At 39.6% G+C, this 24,729-nt stretch overlaps 4 protein-coding genes across 8 annotated transcripts; 2 read left to right on the plus strand and 2 right to left on the minus strand.

Moving 5' to 3' along the window:
• Positions 1-1,979: 1,979 nt before the first annotated feature.
• LOC131323077 (beta-amylase) lies at positions 1,980-7,499 on the plus strand. 3 transcript variants are annotated; one of them, XR_009199075.1, is made up of 10 exons: positions 1,985-2,253; positions 2,969-3,040; positions 3,167-3,565; positions 4,382-4,546; positions 4,649-4,912; positions 5,016-5,225; positions 5,592-5,831; positions 5,927-6,140; positions 6,265-6,372; positions 7,163-7,499. XR_009199075.1 is itself a non-coding variant. In XM_058354694.1 (9 exons), exons 1-8 carry the CDS (start codon positions 2,038-2,040, stop codon positions 6,131-6,133), a joined length of 1,773 nt encoding a protein of 590 aa, XP_058210677.1. In that variant the 5' UTR covers positions 1,980-2,037; the 3' UTR covers positions 6,134-6,140; positions 6,265-6,555. The 3 variants fall into 3 exon arrangements, 1 of the variants encoding a protein (XP_058210677.1); XR_009199074.1 differs by lacking the exon at positions 7,163-7,499 and adding an exon at positions 6,468-6,555; XM_058354694.1 differs by lacking the exon at positions 7,163-7,499 and having other exon boundaries at positions 1,980-2,253; positions 6,265-6,555.
• A 2,544-nt stretch (positions 7,500-10,043) lies between these two features.
• On the plus strand, positions 10,044-18,411 carry LOC131323078 (formin-like protein 3). 3 transcript variants are annotated; one of them, XM_058354696.1, is made up of 7 exons: positions 10,044-10,598; positions 12,905-13,658; positions 14,038-14,491; positions 14,581-14,780; positions 15,608-15,843; positions 16,337-17,216; positions 18,050-18,411. In XM_058354696.1, the coding sequence occupies exons 1-6, from the start codon at positions 10,440-10,442 to the stop codon at positions 17,198-17,200; spliced, it is 2,667 nt and encodes an 888-aa protein (XP_058210679.1). In that variant the 5' UTR covers positions 10,044-10,439; the 3' UTR covers positions 17,201-17,216; positions 18,050-18,411. The 3 variants fall into 3 exon arrangements, with proteins under 3 accessions (XP_058210679.1, XP_058210678.1, XP_058210680.1); XM_058354695.1 differs by having other exon boundaries at positions 18,055-18,411; XM_058354697.1 differs by lacking the exon at positions 18,050-18,411 and adding an exon at positions 17,362-17,829.
• A 1,225-nt stretch (positions 18,412-19,636) lies between these two features.
• Positions 19,637-21,187, minus strand: LOC131323080 (uncharacterized). The gene is made up of 4 exons (XM_058354699.1): positions 21,159-21,187; positions 20,532-21,074; positions 20,335-20,436; positions 19,637-20,245 (listed from the first exon to the last, which is right to left on the minus strand). The coding sequence occupies exons 2-4, from the start codon at positions 20,613-20,615 to the stop codon at positions 19,946-19,948; spliced, it is 486 nt and encodes a 161-aa protein (XP_058210682.1). The 5' UTR covers positions 20,616-21,074; positions 21,159-21,187; the 3' UTR covers positions 19,637-19,945.
• LOC131323079 (protein MAIN-LIKE 2-like) lies at positions 21,188-24,606 on the minus strand. Its single transcript, XM_058354698.1, has 3 exons — positions 23,877-24,606; positions 21,402-22,054; positions 21,188-21,310 (listed from the first exon to the last, which is right to left on the minus strand). The coding sequence occupies exons 1-2, from the start codon at positions 24,057-24,059 to the stop codon at positions 21,536-21,538; spliced, it is 702 nt and encodes a 233-aa protein (XP_058210681.1). The 5' UTR covers positions 24,060-24,606; the 3' UTR covers positions 21,188-21,310; positions 21,402-21,535.
• Between the last annotated feature and the right edge of the window lie 123 nt (positions 24,607-24,729).

Consider the following 24,729-nt stretch of genomic DNA (forward strand, 5'->3'; position numbering starts at 1 on the left):
TCTCCAATCATTACCCCTATCTTCAATCATTACTCTATTTTTCTCTCCACCCACTACCCAAATTAAATTAAACTAAACTCTCAACTAAACACAAGCCGTGCACAAAACACTTTTACGTCTGTTTTGGGTCCCGCAAAGATGATCGAAGCCGTTTATTTTATTCAAAATACTTTGTTTTATGGTCCTTGTAAAAAATCACCTCAATCCGATATCGGAAATGGTTCACCTCAATTCGATATCGGAAATGGTGTTTATCTGATATGCCTAAATTTTTGCTATGTCCACAGACTTTCATTGCATTGTTGTTTTCCTTTTAGCAAGAACTGTTATGCTAAAGGTACCAAACAAGTTGGGACAGATGGTGTACAAACGCCTTTTGGGCCCACTCCGGAATTTCAGGCAAACAATACAATCCGTTGACAAATTTAAGGGTTTTTTTTATTTTTTTTAAGCAGCCCCCTAAAAAATAAGTTCAATTAAATATGTGTAAGTACTGAGTACTCAATTTAAACTTTTAACTTTTCATTTAGAAGTTTAGGTCTTTAGGCCCTAACTTCTGAATGAAAAATTAAAAAATTTGATCGGGTACTTTCATATATAACTTTTGAATGAAAAATTAAAAAATTGGATCGAGTACTTACACATATTCAATTGATCTGGTTTTTTTCAAGGGGTCAGTCGAAAAAATATTTTAAAACTTATCGGATCATTTGTGTTGAACCCCCAAGTAGACCCCACATGGCGTTTACATTATCTATACCGGCTTGGTCTGGACCCATATTCGAACTGTTTGTTTCTGGAGAAAAGCATAAGAAAAATTGCGGACCCCATATAGGATGAGATCCACACATAAGTGTCACGGGTGGAGTCGGAAATGTAATTGGTGGGTGTGTCTCCATGGTTTAGGGATTTTATATATATATATATATTGTCAATATTGTATATATCATCAGTGAGGATAACAGAAAAAATATTTAATCCAGGTCTAGAAGCTGTCTATGGCATAACTTGACTGGCTAGAATGGGAAAAGTGCAGTAAAACAGTAATGAAGAAAAAAGAAAGAGAGAAATATCTGACTTGGAATATCTCTCTCGTCTCCATAGGATGGCTCCTTTCCTTTGGAAATTTTCTCCATTTGTCACTATGTCGTGGGCTCCATGACCATCAAAGGGGAGTGGATTGCAATGCTGGACAGAAGAATGAAAGAGAAGATAATGACTTGAAAAGAACGGTACACACAAAAGAAAAAAAAAACAAAAGAAAAGAAAAGAGGAAATAACCGATGAGCGAAATAATAACTTATTCACAGTTTCGCACAATTTCGATCGATTATTTTGACAATCAACTGTTGAAATTTACTTTTCAATAATTGGTTTTTAATCCGGACCTTTAGAATACTTTTGGATGAGAGCAATTAAGCGCCATAAATTTTATTTGCGAGTTGCTCCGTAAAAAAGTTTTTCTCAATAACTCACATGGTTGATGATAGATGTATGAACGGACATGCAAGAAGTGAACCACCACCACTAGTTTGTTAATTCAAATCTTCATTTTGTATTTGTCCCTCTTCCACCTCAAAATAACAACTACATGAAAACATCACAATACCATAAGAAATGCTTCAAATCAACCATAAAACAGAAGAAACAAAAAAAAAAAACCAATAAGATATTTTGGACAAAAAGATATTTTGATTTCTTTTCCATATTCTTCTTTCTGGGGTCCCAACTCCGAGAAGTTTTTCCGTACCGGGTGGACACGGGCCACGTGGTGCCGAGCACGATCTTGACAGTCCAAACGTATTTTTGACGATCCAAATTTATTTGGATAATTTTTTAGTATTAAATTATCAAAACACCTCTTCAAGCCCAAACAGACCTGGGCCATCCAAAACACGTTTGGACAGCTGAGATGCGTGCTCGGCACCACCGTGGGCACCGAAAAATTTCTCACAACTCCCATCTTCTACTTTCAGTACATATTCAAACACACAGCATCTTGGTTCAAAGGCAGTAAATACATTCCCTGCCATCAACATGACAACCCCCATCTGTTCAAGGCTAGGTGGTTTGGGGAAGAGAATTAGACTCCTCCAGCCGGGACCCACGCCGGAAATCGTGCCAGTTTATGAAGTTCAGAAGGCAAGGCAAGTGAAAGAACTAGGAAGCAGGCATGTTCGGAGACCCGGCATTCGCAGGGCGGTGAGAAGTCCTCAAGCTGTAGCATCTGAGATCTCCTCCACAGTAAAAGAAGTAAGCAGTTATCTTTAAACTTCGAGGGCCTTTTTTAGGTGTTGGAAATTACATACCATGGCAAATAATGAAGTTAGATATATAATGTGTTTAGATTTTCCTCTCCTTGCATGGGTGATTTGGGGAGGAAAGAAATTATTTCCTCCCAATTACCTGTTTGGATAGCTGCAATAGGAGGGAAATGGAGAGAAATGATTTCCTCTTAGAACTCGCTTTTCGAATCCCTCTGAAAATTGGAGATATCAGGAGGGAAAGAAGAATGAGCTAGTAAGTAGTATCCTCCTCTTAAACTAGTAAATTTTTTTTTTCTTTTCATTTTCCCCATAAATTATTCAACTAAAAAGAAGAGATACCACTATCATTTCTTTTCTTTTCTTTTCCTTTCTCTCCTACCTAAGCCTCCCCTTTCTATTCTTTCCAAGAATTTCGAAGGGGTGCTTAGGAGACTATGCTGGCAGTCAAGGTTACTGAGCCAAGGGCTTAAATGACCAAAATGGCCCAAATCCTGGCACACATCTTCTCCCTCTTGATTAAGTGGAGAATATCAGCATCTTTGACAAATATAGCCCCACTTGCACACATGACTTTTTCACTTTATAGATGATGCTTAAACCATTGATAAGAGAAGCTAAGACCATAATAGTAATTTCATAGAATTTCCATTTTCTTCTCTCATATAGCAGAATGTAAATACCCTTCCATCTCTTACCAAAAGATGCAGGCTCCAGTTCTCACTGAAGATGAAAAGATGCTGCAAAATTATGTACCAGTATACGTGATGCTGCCTGTAAGTCACAAAAAGCACAGATTACAAGCCTCTTAGAACTATACATGTGATGAAGTTACGAACAGAAACTCTACATTTAACTGACTATATGTTTTTCATTGTTCTCATGTTGGGTGATGAGAACAGCTGGAAGTCATAACTGTTGACAACGTGTTGGAAAACAGAACTGGACTCGAGAAGCAGCTCAAGGAGCTGAGAACAGCAGGTGTTGATGGGGTTATGTTGGATGTCTGGTGGGGAATTGTTGAATCTAAAAGGCCTAAGCAGTATGATTGGAGTGCCTATAGGAGCCTGTTCCAACTTGTTCAAGAGTGCGGACTTAAATTGCAGGCTATAATGTCATTCCACCAATGTGGTGGCAACATAGGGGACGCTGTGAACATTCCGCTTCCCCAGTGGATACTTGACATTGGGGAATCGGACCCTGACGTCTTTTATACTAATATGAAAGGTAACAGGAATAAGGAGTACCTTACGATAGGCGTGGATAACCTGCCTTTATTTGCTGGCCGAACGGCTGTCGAGGTAAGATTCATGAAAATTTCACCTTTCTTTTTTAAAACATCTGCCTTCCGTGTAGCCAATTATATTGATCCGTACTGCATCCCCAGAGGGTTTGAGAAAACTAGGAATTCCATGATCAACTATTGCAAGCAATGCTTCCAATTGACTTAATCTAAATAGAGAAACCCCCACTTTAGGTTTCGATAAACTGCATGCTTTTGTTTTCGTTTTGATTGCACACGCGTGTGTAATTTTTGTCTAGAAACAAGATGAGGAACAGTGCAATTTCGTCATATTCTGAAAATAATCTACGATGAGATCATTTGGTTTGGCAGCTTTAACAAACCTAATAATCTGGAACATATTTATCTGAAACAATATCATCGCATTACCTCTCAAGCAATAGTGTACTCACAAATTTCCTACTATCACCGTCTTTGGAAAAAGACATTCTCTTCTTAGGAAAGACTGGCTTATTCTCTTCTTTTTTCCCTTTCGGAATGAGTAATATTCCTGGATTTCAAATAAATTAAATGTGCAACAATATGTGTTGCTAGAAAGACTCGAGTAGTTGGACAGAGTAGCACACAGAGACTACCAATTAATAGAATGGATCTGACCTGTATCGGCAACATGATGTATCGCCGAATCTAAAATGACCAAGACGTTTAATGGCCATGTCAAGTCAGATTGATCCAGTGCAAATTCTTTGTATTCATGGCCTTGAACATTTCCAACAAAAAAGGAACCATTTACTTTAAAAACATTTACATAAGCTTTTTGCCTTTTTCTCGGATATATAACCAAAACCATGATGCTTCGATCTGATGTGTTTAGATCTATACTGACTACATGAAGAGCTTCAGAGACAACATGTCAGACTTCTTGGAAGCTGGATTCGTAATTGACATCGAAGTAGGGCTTGGACCGGCAGGGGAGCTCAGATACCCATCTTATCCCCAAAATCAAGGATGGGCTTACCCTGGTATTGGAGAATTTCAGGTTAGACTCACTTCAGTTACATTTGGTGTTTTTACGCACAGTTCATCTACTAGCTTAATGATACCTTGGAACTGAACGCATAGTAATAAACTAACATTGCAGTGCTATGACAAATATCTGCAAGCAGAATTCAAGGAGGCTGCAATAGGTGCTGGGCACCCCGAATGGAAATTACCAGATAACGCAGGAGAATATAACGACACACCTGAATCTACAGGGTTCTTTAGACCAAATGGAACATATCTTACTGAAGAAGGGAAGTTCTTCTTGACTTGGTATTCTAATAAGTTGCTGAGCCATGGGGATCAAATCCTTGATGAAGCCAATAAAGTATTCCTGGGTTGTAAAGTCAAGTTAGCTGCCAAAGTAATTGACACAAAAAACTTTACTTCGTATTTTATAATTTAGTTGTAATTACCAATCTTTATCATATCAAGCACAAACAGTTCATGTTTAATTGTTGGTATAGGTGTCGGGAATCCATTGGTGGTATAAAGATGACAGTCATGCTGCAGAACTGACTTCAGGATTCTACAACTTGAAAGACAGAGACGGGTATCGACCCATTGCAAGGATAGTTTCGAGACATTATGCCATTTTCAATTTCACATGTCTTGAGATGAGGGACTCTGAGCAAAGAGCTGATGCTAAAAGTGGACCGAAGGAACTCGTTCAGCAGGTAATCAAGGAAGAAACAAAAGTGGACCCGAGGAACTCGTTCAGCATTCCCTTTAATGTGGCCTCCATGTTAAAGGGAATGCACAGATAATTTTCTATGGCAATTACTCAAAACAACACAGATATAATTTGATGAACCCAAGAAAACATACATAACAGATACTGATAGATACATACTAAGCTTGAACTTTTAAGTTATTGCCATGTTGCATTCAGTAAATGTCTCAGAAATACCATTGACTACTTTTTCATTAAGAAAACATAAAGCATCTATATCTTTTGTGCCGACTGCTGAGCAACAAAAATAGAACCTTCAGGCTTCAGTCATAAATAGAAAATGATTGGTGCTCTGGATATACATGCACAGGTCTTAAGTGGAGGCTGGAGGGAGGAAGTTGAAGTTGCAGGTGAAAATGCACTTCCACGATATGATCGTGCAGCTTATAATCAAATTCTCTTAAATGCTAGGCCAAATGGTGTCAACAGAGATGGACCGCCAAAATTGAGGATGTACGGGGTGACGTACCTTCGTTTATCTGATGATCTACTGGACTGGAACAATTTCAGGATATTCAAGACTTATGTGAAGAAAATGCATGCTGATCAGGTAAGTGGCCCTCTGAAAGCTCAAAAAGATAGTCAAAGAGAAAGTTGAAATGATCAAAAGTTTCTATTTACTTCACTTACTCCTTTTCTACTCAGGATTTCTGTCCAGATCCAAGAAAGTACAACAATTATGTGGGTCCCTTGGAGCGGTCAAAACCAAAAATTCCCATTGAGGATCTTCTAAAAGCAACTGAACCAATGGAACCATTCCCGTTTGATGAAGAAACAGACATGAGTGTTGGGGGTGAAATTGCAATTTTGTTGGACAATTTGATTGACAAGATCACGTCTATATTTAAGTAATCCACAGGTAGTTGTAAAAAGGCAATTTTTGGAAAAAAAAAAAATCCCATTGCCTGATATGTCTGCAGCAATCTCTTAACAAATTCAGATATTTTCATGTTAAATTAACGAATTCTGCATTTTGGTTCCAGGTCCAGAATACAAAACTTCAGTCAAGCAGTTACTCACAGATAGTCACCACAAAACAAAGTCCATCTCCTCAATGATAGAATGATTAGAACCTATAGATACCTGAGAAGGTAATCTCTCATCCCATGAGCTTACAGTGTGGCAATCAGCGCATATTCAAAAATTTCTGATGGGTTCAATTTGCATTGTCTTGATGTACTTGTAGGCTTCATTTCAATACCCTGCTTGGCCATGAAAATCTATTACACTGGCATATTGAACAAATCCAGACTGCACATTATATTTATCCTTTTATGCCACAAAACATACGTTTACCTTTGCCGACTAATCCTCCATGGCTTCATATTGTCAAATATGTACATCCTCATCTCAAGCTCTGGAGTAGAACTCATATAATATCACGAAATAAAGAGATGGCCCCTCTTCCCTTCCCATGAAGCGCATGTCCTGCCACCAAAGAACCCCAAGAAATCAACTTTTCGTTAAGCATCTCACCAAAAACACAACATGAACATCCACTTTCGCACTTATAGTTGTATGTCTGCATAGGAAATCTCAAGCATTGAGTTTGCACCACAGTTGCAATGGATAAGTGAACTGACATCATGAATCGCTAGACTGTGATCACACCACTAAACTCCAAGAATAGTCACATGAGGGCCCACACCCACCAGGCCACCACAACATTCAACAGTTTCATCACGAGTGCAAAAGCATCTATAAGCCTTGAGTAACCCTGAAACCATGGAATTCCATGACGTGTCATTCCACACCTCTCGCTTGAAAATAGTACTGCAGCCACCTCAGTTCCAACACATTTCAATATGAGAGATCATCATAAAATTGTTTAAGCGTGCTAAATTACTATGTGAAACATAAGCATGGGTAGCTTTTTCTCAGGTCCAATGCCGCTAACGTGCTAAGTTAGTAGTGATGAACTTTTTCTGACCAGCAAAAACAGAAAGTAGGAGGGGTGACCTGCATGTGGCAACCCTCACAAGGGGCCCGAATGGGAAGGAGCCTAAGGCGGTCCTTCAAAACGGGCTTGAGCCATCATCTGACTGCAGCCCTAACGAGGCCATAGACGCAAGAAGCCGGTGGCCTAACAATTAATGGGCCTGCGTTTCCCATCTTTATAAATCCTAACACAAGCCTCTCCTGGTTCGCTGTTTTTCTCATGGAAACAATGAAGGTCCATGATGTTAAATAGAAGATATATCTCAAGCATTCTATTTCTAGCAAATATATACCCTCACCATATCCATATGGTCCATATACATTTTCCTATCTTTGAGTACAAATCAAGAAGAGGATTCACAAAGAAGGGTCACCCATATCTAGTCTAGTGGGTGAGACCCTACCGCCTTTTTCTTATTTATTACTGGCTTTGCTGTGTAGTATCCGACTCCAACCCAGAAACACTTACCTCACTGTGACCTCTCCACCAATTTCAACGAGACAAATACTAACCACAAGTCTTTAGAACAAATGGGTACACAAATGGACTTCTTGGAATTGCCAATGGAATGACAGCTTCTAATTATAAGAACAGAAATTTTCAAAGTAGTTCTCTGAAAAATTACCTGGGCTCCATTCATGTGGTGGCGGAGGAGAGTGGATGGGGGGAGCGATTCTTGAGAATTGACATGGTGAAGAAGCTCTAGTTCGACGAAGGACAGGGTTTTGTATACCACAGTAAATCGCAATTGCAAATCGCGAGTTTTTGTTAGTTCAGACTTCGCAAGTTCAACCTGCGAAGTATATTTAACACAGTCAAGCTACATTATTAATCAAATATGAACTTATTTCAAGTTTATTTAATGGATCTAAATCGTTCATATTGGAGAAATCATCAACAAAACTAAGACTAGTAAAATTCAGTCTAATCGAATAGGAATCAAGAACTCATCGAAAAGTAAAATGAAGTTTTTGCATTTGTATTTATGGGCTTGGCTACATGGAATCGAATCCAAAGGGAACTCGCGTTATAAACAGGGGACGTCAATTAAGGGTAAACCTCACTAATACCCTTAAATTTCACTCAAATCGTCTTGCATGCCTCTCTCTTCTCCAAAATCACACTAAACCTATTTTTAATGAATTTTTGTAGCAATTAGATCAACATTTTTAACGAAATATTTTTCAAAATACCACTTTGCCCACATTTTGCTAGTCCCCTATAAAAAGATGTGCAATTAGAGTAAGGACCGGTAGACAGAAAGATCGTTTTGATCATAACTTTTTGTGTGCTTTGAATCGTGATGTGATTTTGGTGTCATTAGAAAGCTGACTTCAAGACCTCGAAATCGATATATAATTTGCATATTTTCGATTTTGGACGAAAAAGTTATGACCGTTTGAATTTCAGTTAGTTTGAGGGGGTTAAGTGCCAAAAAAAAAGTTAGAGGGGGTAAGTGTACGCGAGGGTTAGTTAGAGGGGGCTAACTATAATTTGCCCTTTAAAAAATTGAATTATACCCCAAAAAAATGCCAAAAAAAAAATAAAAATTAGTGCATTATTTGAACCCAGGGATGGAGCCACCCCTGCAACAATTATAAAGAAGATATGCCTTTCTAAATCTTAAATTCCGTGCATAATACAGTTCTTATCAAACTCTAGTGCTGCTATATATGCTTCTTTCTTTCACTTTGGTCTTTAATACCAGTTGACATCACAATAAAGCTAAGAAAGCTTAATTACGGCTTAAATTACTGAAAATGAAAGCCATGGCCCCAGCCCAGCCAGACTTCCAAGAATTTCCTTTCATTGCCTTTAACCTAAAGATTTGGAACTACTTTTGTCTTGCTTAGCCTCCCCTTTAGTATGGCACACTCCCCAATTAAAATTCCAATGATATCACACACAACAAGGACATAACATATTATTCATGTATTGTAAATTATGTAGCTTTTACAAGAGAGAGTACAGTATCTCTTCGAAATTTGTTCCGCTTTAGATTCGTGAATATTTTTCTTTTGACGTTATTGTAGCAAAACTTAGCAACTGATGGGGAGGATACATGAAGATAATGACTTGAAATATTGCGCAACTTAGTCGTGCAGTATTTTATTTTCACTGGATAAGTAAGTTCATTTTTTGTGTTATTGGATCAAACACTTGAATTTTATGAATTAAACAGTTGTAATGGTTTGAAATATGAGCTTCGCACAAGAGTTATAATGCTCACTTACATTTTAATTGAGTAATTAGAAATTAAATAGTACAATTAAATGATTATAATTATTGGACTTTAAAACATTGCAAAAGGTGACTAAAGCTCCTCCTCCATTGAAGAATGTGTGCATTTATATCGTTACATTTTTATTTCATCAATAAAGAATTCACCCATAATTCTTGGTAGCATAAGTTCGCACACAAACGAATAAAAAAAAGTACTATACTACTCCATAAAACAAGAGAATTCGAAAATCAAACCCTAATTATTTTCAGGTTCTCTCTTAGAGCTGCAAACGAATCGAGCAGCACTCGAACACCTTGTGGCTTGACTTGTAAGAATATAAATGCATGCATATTTTCGGGGTCACTCGACTCGGCTTGTTTGTATAACCTCAACTCGCTTGAAGAGGTTCATTAAATAAATTAACCTGCATCGGCTCGTAAGGTTTAAATTCGAGCTTAAATTTTTAGCTCGTTAAAAACTCGGCTCATTTACGAATAATCTGAGCTCAAACACTGTTAGGAATCTCGACTTGGCTCGGGTCCTTTGCACCATTTCTCTCCTCTTTAACATAACTTCTATCACCCTCTCCACATTGTACTCCTCCCGTCTATTCCCTCTCTCTCTCTGTCTTTTTCTCTCTCTTTAATCTCTCTGTTCCGAAAAAAACTGACACATTCCAAGGAATTGTGATTCCTAATACAAAATCTAAACAAAATAGGAGTAACAGAAAGAAAAGGGTTTCGAAAATTTTTCCGGCTAATCCGTACACAATTTCCAACCAACCCAACCGACATTTCGAAATTCCATCCAAATTTTATCCCGTTTCAATTTCATCATTACACCCGTTTCAGCTCAATTCAATTTTTGAATTATCCAACGTAAACATATCTCCCCACATGTTGGTTTCTCTATACATGCATCATGCATGTTTGACGAAATGAGAATAGCCGTTGTGTGGGAAAGGAATGGTGAATTGAGAAGCTGCAGCGAAGGAAATGGGCCTTACGAGAGGCCGTTATGTGATTGTTTTGTTGGGTTTCGTTGTTTTCTTTGCGTTGGCGGTAGTTCGTTCGGAAGGCAGCCGGAAAATCTTGGGAACCCTTTTCGGCAATGGAGTCCCTTGGATCTTATCTCAAGAGCTAGATCAAGAAACGGTGTGTCTTGATTTTTGCATTTCTTTTTCTTGTCTTCTTGTTTTTTGCGGTTTGTCCGGACTTGCTTACGCGCACATTAATCTCCTCGGTCAGGTTCACGCCTGAACTAGGGAATTAACGGTCTGATACTAATAATCGAACCTGGTCAATTGTGTGGAGAGCAAACCCACCAACAAACCGGACTAACGTGCTTCTTTTTCTCGTCCATTTATATATTCTAGGGACTATAATTTATTGCGTATTTATGTTGGTATCTTGTTATTTGTGTGCATATTTGTTTTATGTATGTGCGTTATAAATAGATAAGCGTTATGCATAGATATGCATTAAACAATTTATTAGTTTATAGAGATATGTATATCTAATGTTATGTTGCCAATTTGAGTGGTTGTTCATGGTGGATTGGTGGAGCCTGAATTGTATTGCACATCTCACAACTCGGTCGCGGATCCGACTAAGGGTATTTCGGTAATTTGTTGATGTAAACCCTAGCAGGCTAGCATATCGTGATGGCTAACCTTGATCCTGATGTTGTAATGTTTTTATTTTCCTTTGATAATTTAGTGAAAACTGGGTGAGTCTTATATATGCATGTCAAGGTTCTTTGTTTTGATCGATTTTATGCTTTGTGTTATTGCGGGTGTTTGGTTTATCTCGTGATAGTCGAATTTAAGTTCCTTCATGGTTTTAAAGTTCCTTAGCTTTATTGTATCAAAATGGTTTAACAAGAAATGTCCACTTTATGGTTTTGGATTAGTGAGTTTCTTATTGATCCAAATGGGAGATTGGGTTGAATTTAGGAAATGGGTATAGTTGCAGGGTATTGATTCAGAGTTTGAGGAGTTTTAAGAAGCAATGGCACGAAAATACAGCACGCAAAAGCGATGGATAGAAATAAGACATAAAGAGGCAATTACAAAGTTCGTCTATGGGGCATTAGGAGTCAATCGGTATTATACTAAGCATTTTATATGTCTGTCGGAATGTTGCCAACATGGTAAGATTATGTCCATCATCTTCAGAATATTGAGACCAAATGCCAGAGCTTTAGAAGGTGTGATTCTAGTGGCAGAGCCTCGGGATTTCAAAGTTCTTTTGGTGTAGTGATGTAGTGTGTTGCTGTATTTCATAGGCGTTTATATGAAATCAAACCCCTAAAACTATTTAGTAAAACATAATGACGGGGTCACCTTAGGGAATGATAGCAAAGGGAACCGTGATATCAAGCAGTGCTTATAAAAATATAAAAGCCAGTGCGTAAATGTGAAAATGTTTGTTTTTCACTCGACTTTTGTTGAATTTTTACATGGAGTGAGACAACTTTACATTACTTTTACTATTGTTTTTGGAAGTACATGATACTATTATTTTATGTGACTCTAATGTTAATGCATGGATTTTGACCTGATATACTATTATTTTCACTGTTGAACGCAGCCATTGAGCAAATTCATTGCTACACTACTGCATGATTCTGTTTTGTGCGGAATAAAAAAATATAGTTCACGTGTCCGAACTGATTTTCTTAGGACCAAATGATTCGTTTTGTCGAGTGCATGACCCTAACTAAAAGAGACAGCATTGTGTATAGTAATGAACTCTTTTTGCTTTTATCAGGAAATAGAAGAACACATAATTTTGGAAATACGTTCAATGGTAGAACGTCCTGCCTTATTACCAGCTGTGCATATTCCCTTCTCCGCCTTCCTATGTCAAGGGTACAGCATCTGGCTTAGAAATTTGGGTTGGCCGGAACTTTTTTTTGGAACAGAAGGCACTTTGTTAGGTTTAGGCGTTCACGGATAAACTCATTTAGGGACTATAGTAGTATGCGGAGGGTGTTAGTATGAGTGGGGATTACTTAGTAATTCATTGTTGTCTACTTAAGTGTTCCTCAGTCCAAATTCCTCAGCTAAAACTGGGGTACTACAGCATTCCAACTTATCTCAAAAGTTAAATATTATTTGATAAAAGATACAGTGAAGGAGGTTGGCATAACTATAATTGTTTGTTTTACACACCCATGGACTCACACACTAGTTCCAGTCTATCTTCTTTTGAACAGTTTTCTCTTTCAGTTCGCTGACTGATCCACTTACCCTTTTGTCTCCTCTATTCTGGGAAAAAACTTAGGTCTTCACAAATGAGTATCTTACTATTCCGGTGAAGATGCACATGAAACGTTTTTCGCCTTCTTTTCCCCAACAAATATGCTCATTGTATTGAAACCTTAATAGTTGCTTCACTCCCTTCAAATTTGTGAATTAAACAATTTACCGAAATATGATGAAATCTGTTTCATACAGGTAGAACAAGCGTGGATTCATTGCAGGAGAGAATTGGAAGACAATACAGAAGCCATTCAGGATTTTGACTTCTATCTTCAGCAGGCAGCATTTCGTAGTTATAATAAGATCTATTCCGATGCAGTGTTGTTGACAAAAATAAAATTAGAAAAGACGATTAACGATCTACCTCCCCAAGCAAAACAAACTCTTTTGGATTGCTTAAGAAGAAAAAATTTCCAGTTTTACACGTCCGATAATAAAGCTGATTCTGGGGTTTGGTTCAAGAAATGCTTTGAGTTGTTTTTTGGTTTGTCTAATATTCCTAGAAGGACCCTTAAGGGGCATCATCGTTTATCCAAAAGCAAAGCTCCAGCTCCAGGCCCTTCAGCCACATCTCCATCTTATGCTCCATCACCGTCCTTTTTGGGCCCCGCCAGCTCGCCATCTCCAACTCCACAGCCCCATTTCATTGCTCCAGAGCCATCTCCCCCGAAAAACTTGAAGTTATCGCCGCCATCACCAAAAGTCAAACATTCTCCACCACATTTTGGTGTTCCACATCCTCCTCCTCCTCCTCCTCCTCCACCGAATAACAGTGACAGCCGGAATAAGCTAATTATTATTGCTATATCTGCGACTGCTGCTGTAGTAATTGCACTTCTTGCAATGTTTTTGTTTTGCTGTCTTAGGAGAAATGGTAACAAAGTTGACCCCAAAGATGGACAAAGAGATGAGAAACCACTTCTCAACTTCTGCTTAAGTGATATGTCTGGTATCTATTTTGATTGTGTTGATTTTTATTGCATACTTCTCTTAAGGCTGTATTTGGAACAAGGATTTGGGTAAGAAAATGGAAAAGATACAGAACATTTCAAGGATGTGACAGCTCAAAATGATAGATCCTTTGACTTTTCCATTTCCATTTTCATGTCTTAAACAGATCCTTGATCCGGAGCATAGTCTTAGACTGTTTGGATCATGGATATGTAGAGGGATTCATGGAAGGAAAGGAAGAGGTGAAGGCAACGATAAGAAAATCAAATGAAATAGCAAAGTTTCCCTACTGCTTTCCCTTGATAAATTTATCCACAAATTTATGATCCAACACAACCTTAAAGATTTCAGTGGTCTGAGTAGCTTTTATTTTTCAGGTTCTTCACAAAAGTCTCAAAATGTAGGAAACTCAAATAACCAAGACTTGAAGAATTTGTCTGTAGCTAACAATTTGTCCGTCGATAATCATGGCTCTTCACTGGTCCAAGGTCAATCACCAGAAGGTGCATCTGGAAGTAGCAATTCAGTATTACCACTTCCACCAGGAAGACCAGCTCCTCCACCGCCTGGGCCGCCTCCTCCACCACCTAAACCTCCTGCTCCCAGCCCTCCACCACCTCCAAAAGTTGTTCGCCCTCCCCCCGTTCCACTTGCTAAACCTTCACCTCTTGGACCACATCATCGCGGACGTTCTTCTTTAGGCGGAGCAGAAGACTTAGCTGTTGAATCAGACAGTCAGAAAACCAAGTTAAAGCCATTTTTCTGGGACAAGGTTCTCGCCAATCCTGATCATTCAATGGTTTGGCATGAGCTTAAAACCGGGTCATTCCAGTAAGGACTTAAATCCTGTCCTTTTTCAATGTGTGCATAAGTTGTATGAATATTTTACGAAATGACAGAACTCTCCTACAAAATTGCAGGGTGAATGAGGAGATGATGGAAAGTCTGTTTGGATATACCACTGCTGAGAAGACCAAGAGTGAGCGTCGGAAAGATTCGTCTCTTGAGTCTCCACAGCATTATATCCAGATTATTGATGCTAAGAAGTCACAAAATTTGGCAATACTTCTAAAAGCGTTGAATGTGACAACAGAAGAAGTCTGTGATGCTCTTAAGGAAGGTCTCTCTCTCTCTCTCTCTCTCAAAACTTATGCAACGACGTATTGAGAAACTATAGGGCATGTTCGTTTTCGGTTTTGAGGTAGTTTTTTGAGGTAATGAGTGGAGAGAGATAGATAGAGAAATGAGAGTTAAAATTTATTTGGGACCGTGCGCAGAGAGAAAAGTTTGGGTCTAGAGTCCCAAAACGAACATGGTCTACGTGATTAGCATACATGAAAATATTATGCTTTCCCTTACTTTGAGCGTGGAAGAAGATTCTGATTTGATGGCAATCTACGTGCTGAATCATAGTTAAACCAGTAAAGAACCTTCCTTGTAACCAAAGGTGCTTAATGTTGTCATTGGACTCCCTTAGAATCACTGCGCATTTGGCCTTTGAAGAAAATTCAACTTTAACAACTTAAGTTGCTTTTAAATTTTATAGAGTGAGATATTCTGTTTTATTTTACGTTCTTGCTTGTTGCTTCATCACGAGTTCACTGAAGTTTTTTGAACGTTTACAGCTGTACTTTTTTCTATTAGCTTGTTCTCTGGCTCGACCTCTAAAGATTGGAAAGAAAGTGGAATGAAACGTCCCCTAGGCATTTCAATTCCTACTGCGGATACTTAAGTGTCTTCTGTTGACGGTGTGATGACATGGGCACTTATCACTGTTGATGCGTGCATTCTTTATAGGGGCTGAAAATTGTACTAGGTACAGTCAAGAAATCAGGGACCAGTCACTAGGAATTAATGCTATTCCTCATCATCAAAACTGTGTGCCATTCTAGTCTTCTTTTTATTTTGGGTTTAAAGAAAGCTGGATTTGCTGTCTTTATTGATCAGGTAATGAGCTTCCTAGTGAGCTCGTCCAAACTTTGTTAAAGATGGCACCAACAACAGAAGAAGAGCTGAAGCTTAGGCTATTCAATGGAGATATGTCTCACCTAGGACCCGCCGAAAGGTTCTTAAAGGTCTTGGTTGACATTCCCTTTGCATTTAAACGACTGGAATCGTTGTTGTTCATGAGCGCTGTTCAAGAGGAAGTCTCTTCCGTTAAAGAGTCTTTTGAAACTTTAGAGGTGAAACAATCAACGTTCTTATTTAACGTTTCATTCCCAAGAGTGTCCAATAAGTTTATCATCCAATTGTCATTGTCCTCGATGTGGCAAACAAACCGTTTAAATTGCTTCATTTCATCATATGCTTTACCTTCTCACCCCCTCATATTTCATCATTAACTTTGGTGGACCATGTATGCCATTCACTATGACATTATTTGGATCATGGATTTGTGGAGGGAGTTTTAGAGGGAAAGCATAACCGAGGAAGTAGATTTGACTTATTGACTTCTTATCTTCCCATGTTGTCCTTTTCCTCCATGCATCCCTACACAAACAAGTGATCCGAACACGGTCTAACTAAATGGTGTAGGTTTCTGATGGCCTAATCCGTTTTACAAAAACTGCAAGCATTGACTGATGTACGTCAACAATATAGTCTGTGTAATTGCAGTTCTGTAAAACCTAGCCAGATGTTTTTGCCATAGGATCATGTTCAATCTAAAAATTTCAGGTAGCTTGCAAAGAGCTCAGAAACAGCAGATTATTCCTAAAACTCCTAGAAGCAGTTCTCAAAACAGGCAACCGCATGAACGATGGTACCTTCCGCGGAGGCGCTCAGGCATTCAAGCTGGACACACTGCTAAAACTGTCCGATGTAAAAGGAACCGATGGAAAGACAACACTCCTTCACTTTGTCGTTCAAGAAATCATTCGATCCGAAGGAGTGAGAGCTGCTCGCACAGCTAGAGAGAGCCAAAGCATGTCAAGTATGAAGACAGAGGATCTTGCTGATGATTCTCCTAACGAAACTGCAGAATACTATTGCACCCTTGGCCTTCATGTAGTTTCTGGGCTAAGCAATGACCTGGACAACGTAAGAAAGGCAGCACTCATAGATGCTGATATTGTCACCGCGACAGTAGCCAAACTCGGTGCCTCACTTCTAAAAACTAGAGAGTTCTTAAACAATGAGATGAAGAGTTCAGAGGAAGAGAGTGAGTTCCACACCAGTCTTGCAAATTTTGTGCAACTTGCGGAAGAAGATATTGCGTGGCTTATTGAGGAAGACAAGAGGATAATGGCTCTGGTGAAGAGCACGGCCGATTACTTTCATGGGAGTGCAGCAAAAGATGAAGGGTTGAGGCTGTTTGTAATCGTTCGCGATTTCTTGATAATCTTGGACAAGGTGTGTAAGGAAGTTAGGAATACGACGGCAATGCCTACAAGGAATCCTAGGAGAGATACTTCATCAGCATCAGTTTCTTCTGAATCTAGGAACCCAAGTTTGCCTGATGTTCGACAACGGCTATTTCCAGCTATCAAGGATCGTCGGATAGATGATTCCAGTTCAGATGACGAGAGCTTGTCCCCATGACTCTTTATCAACATAGGTACGGAAGATTTTATGCCTAAAAACATAATCCTTCTTGTTTTCTTTTACTGAGGAATTCGCATAATCAAGAGGACCATTTTCTTCTGAACAATTGGGAACAGATTTAGCAACCTTCCTGACTCCCGGTGGTAACTTACTAACAGGGTTTTTGGATGCAAATAAGTTGCAGATGGATAAGAAAGGGGTTTTGAGATGGTCATACTTGCAGGAGGAAAAGGCCAGCTGCAAAAAGTAGAATTGAAGAGTCCAATCTCCTTTATCTAATAAAGTAGTTTCAGCAATCAGTATGATATACCTCCTAATTGCAATATATGTGAAATACTCGAACATGATTTTATGAGGAAAAATAAGATACTAAATTTCAATAGATGGAGATTCTTTTGGGCTTGATGCATGCATATTGTTGGAAGGGATGGAGGATACTGTTGGGCATCATCCATTGTTGTATGCTGCCTTTCTTACGTGTACTAGGGTATGAGCATCGAATACGAGTATGTGTCCAAGTTTTAGGTTCTTCTACACATGGATCTTCTACACATGGTCTGGACAAAATATCCATTTTTTTCCCGATGTATTTATTTTCTGTAAATTGTATTAGAGCAATTCTTGCATAATATGAGAGCGTTATGCATAGTTACTTGGTAGTTCGAAGTAATAAATGTGATTGCTGGGTGGATGTTGGACGTATCCCTTTTTCCTTAATAAAGTGTCTAGCATCCATCACGAGTTTAGCGTTTTCAGAAGAATCCGCGTAACATAGCATAGCATAGATTCATAGTAGTGCATTGACATTACAACCAACCCTTCTGATCGTGTAAATGTTCTCATCAGCTCAGGTGGCTATGAAGTCTTGGAGGCAGTTGAAATTTCAGAATCTTGCTACGCTGCATCAAATCGGCAAAGTTTTGAGTTCTCTTCTTCGATTTTCTGTAAATGATGTTAATAGTTTATGGAAATTACGTGTTCTTGAATGAAGAGAGAAAGGATGAGTCTGCCATTCAGCTACAGAATGTATGAGCATCCAGCTGAACCGATAGTCACCGTATGGAAATGAACTTTCTCCACTGTGACCTTTGTTTATAACTGACCCAACTTTTACGTTAACGGCGACGCTAATTATTCTGCTAATTGTTTTCAATGACTTCTGTATTGATTAGTTTTTGAAATCTACGGGAAACCCCTTTTTTTCTTTTTGCCTTGAATATTCATTCCTATCAGTTTCTTCTTCCTAAGAATCCATTTAATGCCTTTTAGGCTTTTATTGTTTCATTTGGGATTCTTTCATGTTCATCTACAAGTGAATCATCTGACAGGGACCAAGAGGTCTGAACCTTTTACATCGTAAGCTTATGCGCACCTCGACTAGCAGTCTAGTAAGCTTACGGTGCACCTCGACTAGTAAGCTTACGTACATCTTGACTAATCATGGGAACCATAGACCGATGTATACTTGTGAACATGTCGAGTCCTCCTTTTTCCTTGTTTTAAACTATGATCACCATAGAAATACTCATCAAAAAATCTCAAAATAATTTTGAATTGCTTTTGAAACTATCAAGTAGTGATTTCATACGAGAACTAAGCAACGTTCCAATCAAGAAAAGATAAAGTAGAAACGTCAAAATGTTTATGTTGTCTTTGTAGCTTTAAGTGCAACAAAAAATACAATGGCTAGAATTATTTGTTGTTTTATTTTTATTTTCTTTCTTTACCCTTGACCGAGGAAGGGATCGGCCTTGAGCTTAACCAACAAGAAGTTTCTTATGTTTTTCTTCTTTTAGTTACAGGAAGTTTCTTATGTCTTTAGTAATATGTTAACCAAGAAGTAGAAATGTATGAGCTGGCAAGTGAAAGGAGTAATTATTCCACATAGGGTTCCAATTTTCTAATTTCCAAGTTTTGGATTGGACGAGACGGTCCAACTCGTCCAGTCCAAATTTGGACCATACATCAATGGAGTATAACCAATGTTTCGGATTTACTAAAAGTATTTATCTGATTGGAGGTTGTTGTATAAGTTGTCCAATTCTGCCATTGGGTCCATGTGTGGGCATGGTTTGGGCAATTATCAAGAACTATGCGAGAATGCTTATTCGATACAAGAAAACTCTCAAATTCCGATTGAAACTCAGGAACAAACATTTATTCGGGTACAACAAATTAATGAAAGGTCTAGGTCCTCTTTCTCTTCATTGCGCCTTCCTCCTATGCTCTTTCTTTTATCTCCTTGTCCAACCAATTCACAAATTTTGAGCAGCAACTAACCTGTTTTTGGTCCTAACCCGACGTTTCACGTCTCAGTACAACAAGAACAAGAAGAAGAAGAACAACAGTAGGTTCCGCACAAGCCCACACCGGGCATTTCTCATCCTAATTACCATTCACATAGCCTAAGTCATATAATCCTAATCCGAACAATCCAATTCAAGCAAACAATTCATATCCGAAATCCACGCCGGGTCATCATTTTCAATCCACAATTCCTGTGTAATCCCACGCCGGGTCATTATCATTATAATCATCAAGCACACTCAAGTTTAAAGCTTTGAAACAAGAAAGAAAACCAAGCATTGTCTCGAGAAAACCTACGGCATCCACTAGAACGATTTGTGTATTACATAGTCTTTCGGATACAACAACAAAAACAAAGGGATACGGGCCAAACATCATTACATTTATCCTTTCTCCCTAAAGCTGCGAGCAAAAAGAAACGAAAAGACTAGAGTGTCACTTCTTGCGAGGTCTCTTTGGAGGTGACTTCAATGTCGTATCTTGACGGGGCTGCTTCCTTGAAGTCTTCTGAGTCATGTCCGTGAGGGCCACATAGTCCGTATCCTCACTCCCCAAATACTTTGAACTAATATTACCACCCTCACAAACATCCTCCTCCTTGCTACCAGTCTCCTCCTTGTCATCATCCTCATCATCGTCCGCATTGACACCGGAAGAAACTACAGCATCTTGACCAGATGTTGATGGAGTAGCTCTGGAACCCTGAACGGGTCTCCCCGAGCCGATGCCTTGAGGCTGTATATAAAACATGACAGAAAGGCATTAGAAAACATTGAAATGATAATTGAAGTTTGGGATTGAAATAGCAAAGACAGAAGTCATACCACAGATGGAGCTGGTGCGTGAGCCGCTATCGCCTGTCGGCAGGTCAAAACCTCAAAGCTAGCTATAGTACGGAGGCACGCCTCAGCGTACACTCGAGGCACCTAAAAACAGGTCGAACCATTACTGCACAATGAACATAAAGTCTAAATAAAATTTGAAGCCGAAAGTCAACATGAAGCTAAGCAAGAAGCTAAACCTGCTGGACATGGGGCGGTAGACGGTATGCGCCACTCGGAGGATCAGGAAGGTCAATGTATTTCATATAGCCCGAGTTAAGCATATAACCCACTCACCGAGGTAGCTTTGGTAACTTAGTGCGCCGGGATCTTTTCTGAATTTCTGCACCCCCTTCTCCTTCTACCGCTGCTGGTACAACTCTAGCCTGCGGCCCATGACGACAACCTCTCTCAGCACTACCCACACCCAAAGGCCCCATAAGCCGCTGTATCCTGTACTCCCTATAATCCATACCCTCCTCCTCCAGAAAAGCAACAGCATCCTGACCCTCTAGCCACTCTATCAAAACATCTTTAGTCAATATTGTTGAACTCAACTGGGGAATAGGCTTTGGCACTCTAAAAGCTCCATAACCTAAAGATTGCCTCACCACCCTCTCCCCTAAGTACCACTGCCGGCAATAAGGCCCCTCCAGTAAAATTCTCTTGCTCGCTACTTCCCTACTCCTTAACAGGTCAACGAAAGCCCTCTCATTGATTCCCGCCCACACGTCCCACTTCACCTGCGTTTTTGTACCAATTTTCATTCAGAACAAGGAACAAAATGAATGACAAATTTGAAGAAAAACAGATGCAGCTGAAGTTACCTGATTTTCCCGCAATTGATCCAAAAAGGTTCCTTGCCACCCTCTTTCCTCCCCTTTGAATTCCGTGACCACTTTTTTCCTCGGGGGATCACCAACGGGTCATGATAATCATTTTCAGGGACATGCATCCCTAAAAACTCATAGCTCCATATCTATTATCAAGGGCAAAAGCTGTTTGAAAAGCCATCAAATGAATAAAAGTGAAGGAAACACAGAAATGAAAAGCATTGAAATGGTGTTTACCTCCCAAACTCGCCAATATCCTCCCATACTGGGTTTCATATTCCTAGAGGCCACCCCCATGTTACCATACAAAGTAGCAAGTGCAGCTCCCCCCCAATCATAATCCCTCATGGTCGCCAAACTTTTCATCCCTGCTAGATAGTGGAGGTGGACCCGACTGTCCTTGTCGGAAACAAGGTGGCCCCGAACAAATATAACACGAAAGCACGAGTAACCTGCTCAAAGTCCCTCTCTGTGGTATAAGTGTCCTTGTCCTTCTCAAATTGCTCATAAAACCAACTGAAGCGGATTGTACCCGTATCATTTATCTCCTCAGGCACCCGACCCAAAAAGTAAGCTAAAGTAGCACGGTCCTTGTACAATTTCATGTCAAATGGAATTGGATTCCCGCCGACTCGTATCCCAGTGATGGCTACAAAATCCATGGGCGTCATAGTGGCTTCTCCAAAAGGGAAATGAAATGTGTTCGTGGTATCCCACCATCTCTCCGTCAAGGCCGTCAGTTGCACGCGATCGTTACTGGTTTCCCCTACCAACTGAACAAACTCCCCAAAACCCGAGCCCTGTACCAACTCCTTTGCCCCGGCAGGAAGGGCCTCGTAATATTTCTTCACCTGCCCTGAACCGCCATGACCCCTGACATACTCATGCGCCTGTGAGCAATAAGAAGAAGGAGGAGTAAGTAAAACTGTAAAACAAGCATCAAAACAGTCATGCAACATGGAGAATCAAAGTAGGCTATGCATAACACCTAAAACATAAAAAATAAAAAAATAAAAAATGTGTACAATCTTTTTTTTGGAACCAGTCGATTTCATAAAGGGACTAAGCCCAAAACTCAAGGAGATGGCCTTGAGAAAACTGTAAAAACATATACAACCAAGAAAAACTCAACAAAACAAAGGCTCAAACTGGACAAGTCACTATACAAAGAAACAAGACTTAAGTAGTTTTAAAAACAGTCTCTGGGAACCCCCATTTTGCACAAAATCTGGAATTGTCAGGTGACTTCACCATTCTCCACCAAGAGCACGCACATGCCTTGATTTCTCCCATGATCTGACCCACAACTGAGGAAGAATCAGAGAAACAAAGATAGTAAATGGAAGCAGACAAACAAAGCTTGAAAGTGGTAGCTTGAATCAATTTAGTTCTACAATGCAACAGCCCCCACTGAATTTCAGAAGCCAAGTCCCAGTCATGAGGGGGCACCTCACACTTCTCCCTAACCTGCAACCAGACCAAAGCAGAAAAGGGGCATTCAAAGAACAAGTGAAAATGAGATTCGTGTCCTCCATGACATAACACACAACTTGAATCAGCCTGCACTCCCCAGGCATGTAACCTATCCTTTGTTGTTAATCGACACAAAAAAGCCACCCACTGAATAAAGGACCAACGAGGAACTGAATACTTATGCCAAACCAAATAGGACCATCCCACCTCAGGAGCGCACGACCTAAGTACAAACCAAGCAGATTTAGCACAAAAATTCCCATTAGAGTTCAAAAGCCAGATGACAGTGTCCTCCCTATCAGCATGGGGAACAAGGTCATGAGCAGTCCCAGCAACAATATCCCTTACCAGAGAACTTCTTTCCCTAGGCCATCTCCAAGCACCGTTATAGATAATAGAGTCAACTTTTGCATAGAGGGACCTTCCATAGATAGTATTCACTCTATCACCAAAAATCTGATACAAAGGCCCAAGAGTGTGGCAATTATCAAACCATAAGAAGGTGTTGGATCCATTCCCCACTTGTGATTTAATGAATTTCTGTCCAACACCCCTAAGCCCAAAAAATTTCCTAATAGTCCAAGAAGAGTCACTAGAAAGCTTCATGGACCAAAAAGAGTTATGTTTTATAACATAAACATGCACCCACCTAAACCAAAGGATGTCCTCCTTTTTGCACAGAGCCCACATATGTGTACAATCTTATTCACATAGGCAGCAAACATTTTAGGGTTTCACTAGCATAGGTTTCACAAACAACCACATCTAGCATCACTGTTCCAGAAGATTGCCCTTGATCGGTTGTGGATTTGGAAATTTTTTTCCAAACCAACTCATTACCTATATTTCCAATCCTTACTTTCATTTTTCTTTCCACTCATTACCCATATATCCAATCATTAATCTCATTTCTCTCTCTATCTCTCTTCACTCATTATCCCTATTCCCAATTATTATCCTATTTACTCCTCACTCATTACCCAAAAATTTTCCAAACCCACAACCGAACAAGGCATAAAAAAACTTAGTTTTCAGTAGATCCTTGTATAAACAAGTAGTAATAAGCACACGATAAGGTTACACGCTTTATAAAATAACAAGTCAGGTCATGCACAAATTTTCATTACATTCATTCAGGCTAGAGTCCATTTTCAAAGTCTCAGCAATATAAACATTTTAAAATCCATTCCAATCATCAAATCATTGGTGCGTAAAACATCACAGCACAAAAGTAATAACCTCTACTCGGTTGTAGACTGAAAGATGGACCAACGGCTCCCGTAAGACCACGTTGTCGTCATATGTTGTGATTTCTGGTTTGCGAAGCTTCAATCCAACAGGCTCAAAAATGTATGGTGAAGGATTGTAAGTGTCGGGATCAAAGTCAGGGACTGCGGCAGAACCTGAACTTCCCTCAGCCATGGCAGCTACAGAAATGGAGAAAACAGGGGCAGATACCACCAAGTCACAAACGCCAGCCACCACGCAACCACCACCGCCGGAAACCACCTGAACAGCCACCTACCACAGATCTACGGTTACCACAAACCTCCAGTCAACACTAACTACACCTCCACCGCTGACTTCACCACCACAAAACTACCGGTCGCCAGAACCACCGCTCCCGCACTCGGTCTCCAACAGTCACAACTACCACAAACCCTAACCTCCAAATTTGCAGAAAACCAAAGAACTACAGCTACACCAGCTTAACAGCCACAAACCCAACCCCAAAAACCATCCAATTTGGAATTTCAGAACCCCAATGTCAGAAACCCTTAAGTTCGAAGTCCCCTAATCCAAAGCAAGGAAACCCGAAACCCTTACCTCTGTAACAGTCCACCGCCGTTGCTAGTGAACCACCACCTCCACCGCCGTACCCCAGCCACAAAGAAGAGGGAAAGGATTTCGGATTCCCCAAACCGGAAACCCTAAATCGCATGTCGAAAACCGGAGTTTGGAATGCAAGGTAATAGTAAAATGGGTTGAAAGTAACAAATTAATTTTCACATTCTCCTTTCTATAATTCACTCTTCTTTTTTTTTTTTGTATTTATTCATTTTAAATTTATTATCTTGCCCTTTATTCAATA

Source organism: Rhododendron vialii, chromosome 4a (assembly GCF_030253575.1).
Source record: "Rhododendron vialii isolate Sample 1 chromosome 4a, ASM3025357v1".
NCBI lineage: Eukaryota > Viridiplantae > Streptophyta > Magnoliopsida > Ericales > Ericaceae > Rhododendron > Rhododendron vialii.

Excerpts from the sequence above, each read along its gene's own strand:
- LOC131323078 (XM_058354696.1), top strand. The coding sequence starts at position 10,440 with ATGGGCCTTACGAGAGGCCGTTATGTGATTGTTTTGTTGGGTTTCGTT. Across the intron at positions 10,599-12,904 it reads AAGAGCTAGATCAAGAAACG|GTAGAACAAGCGTGGATTCA; the intron begins GTGTGTCTTGAT and ends TGTTTCATACAG. Across the intron at positions 14,492-14,580 it reads CTTAAAACCGGGTCATTCCA|GGTGAATGAGGAGATGATGG; the intron begins GTAAGGACTTAA and ends ACAAAATTGCAG.
- LOC131323079 (XM_058354698.1), bottom strand. The coding sequence starts at position 24,059 with ATGGCTGAGGGAAGTTCAGGTTCTGCCGCAGTCCCTGACTTTGATCCC. Across the intron at positions 22,055-23,876 it reads CAGTCTACAACCGAGTAGAG|GCGCATGAGTATGTCAGGGG; the intron begins GTTATTACTTTT and ends TATTGCTCACAG.
- LOC131323080 (XM_058354699.1), bottom strand. The coding sequence starts at position 20,615 with ATGCTTAACTCGGGCTATATGAAATACATTGACCTTCCTGATCCTCCG. Across the intron at positions 20,437-20,531 it reads TACCGCCCCATGTCCAGCAG|GTGCCTCGAGTGTACGCTGA; the intron begins GTTTAGCTTCTT and ends ACCTGTTTTTAG. Across the intron at positions 20,246-20,334 it reads ACGCACCAGCTCCATCTGTG|CCTCAAGGCATCGGCTCGGG; the intron begins GTATGACTTCTG and ends TTTTATATACAG.
- LOC131323077 (XM_058354694.1), top strand. The coding sequence starts at position 2,038 with ATGACAACCCCCATCTGTTCAAGGCTAGGTGGTTTGGGGAAGAGAATT. Across the intron at positions 5,226-5,591 it reads CGAAGGAACTCGTTCAGCAG|GTCTTAAGTGGAGGCTGGAG; the intron begins GTAATCAAGGAA and ends ATACATGCACAG. Across the intron at positions 5,832-5,926 it reads AGAAAATGCATGCTGATCAG|GATTTCTGTCCAGATCCAAG; the intron begins GTAAGTGGCCCT and ends TTTTCTACTCAG.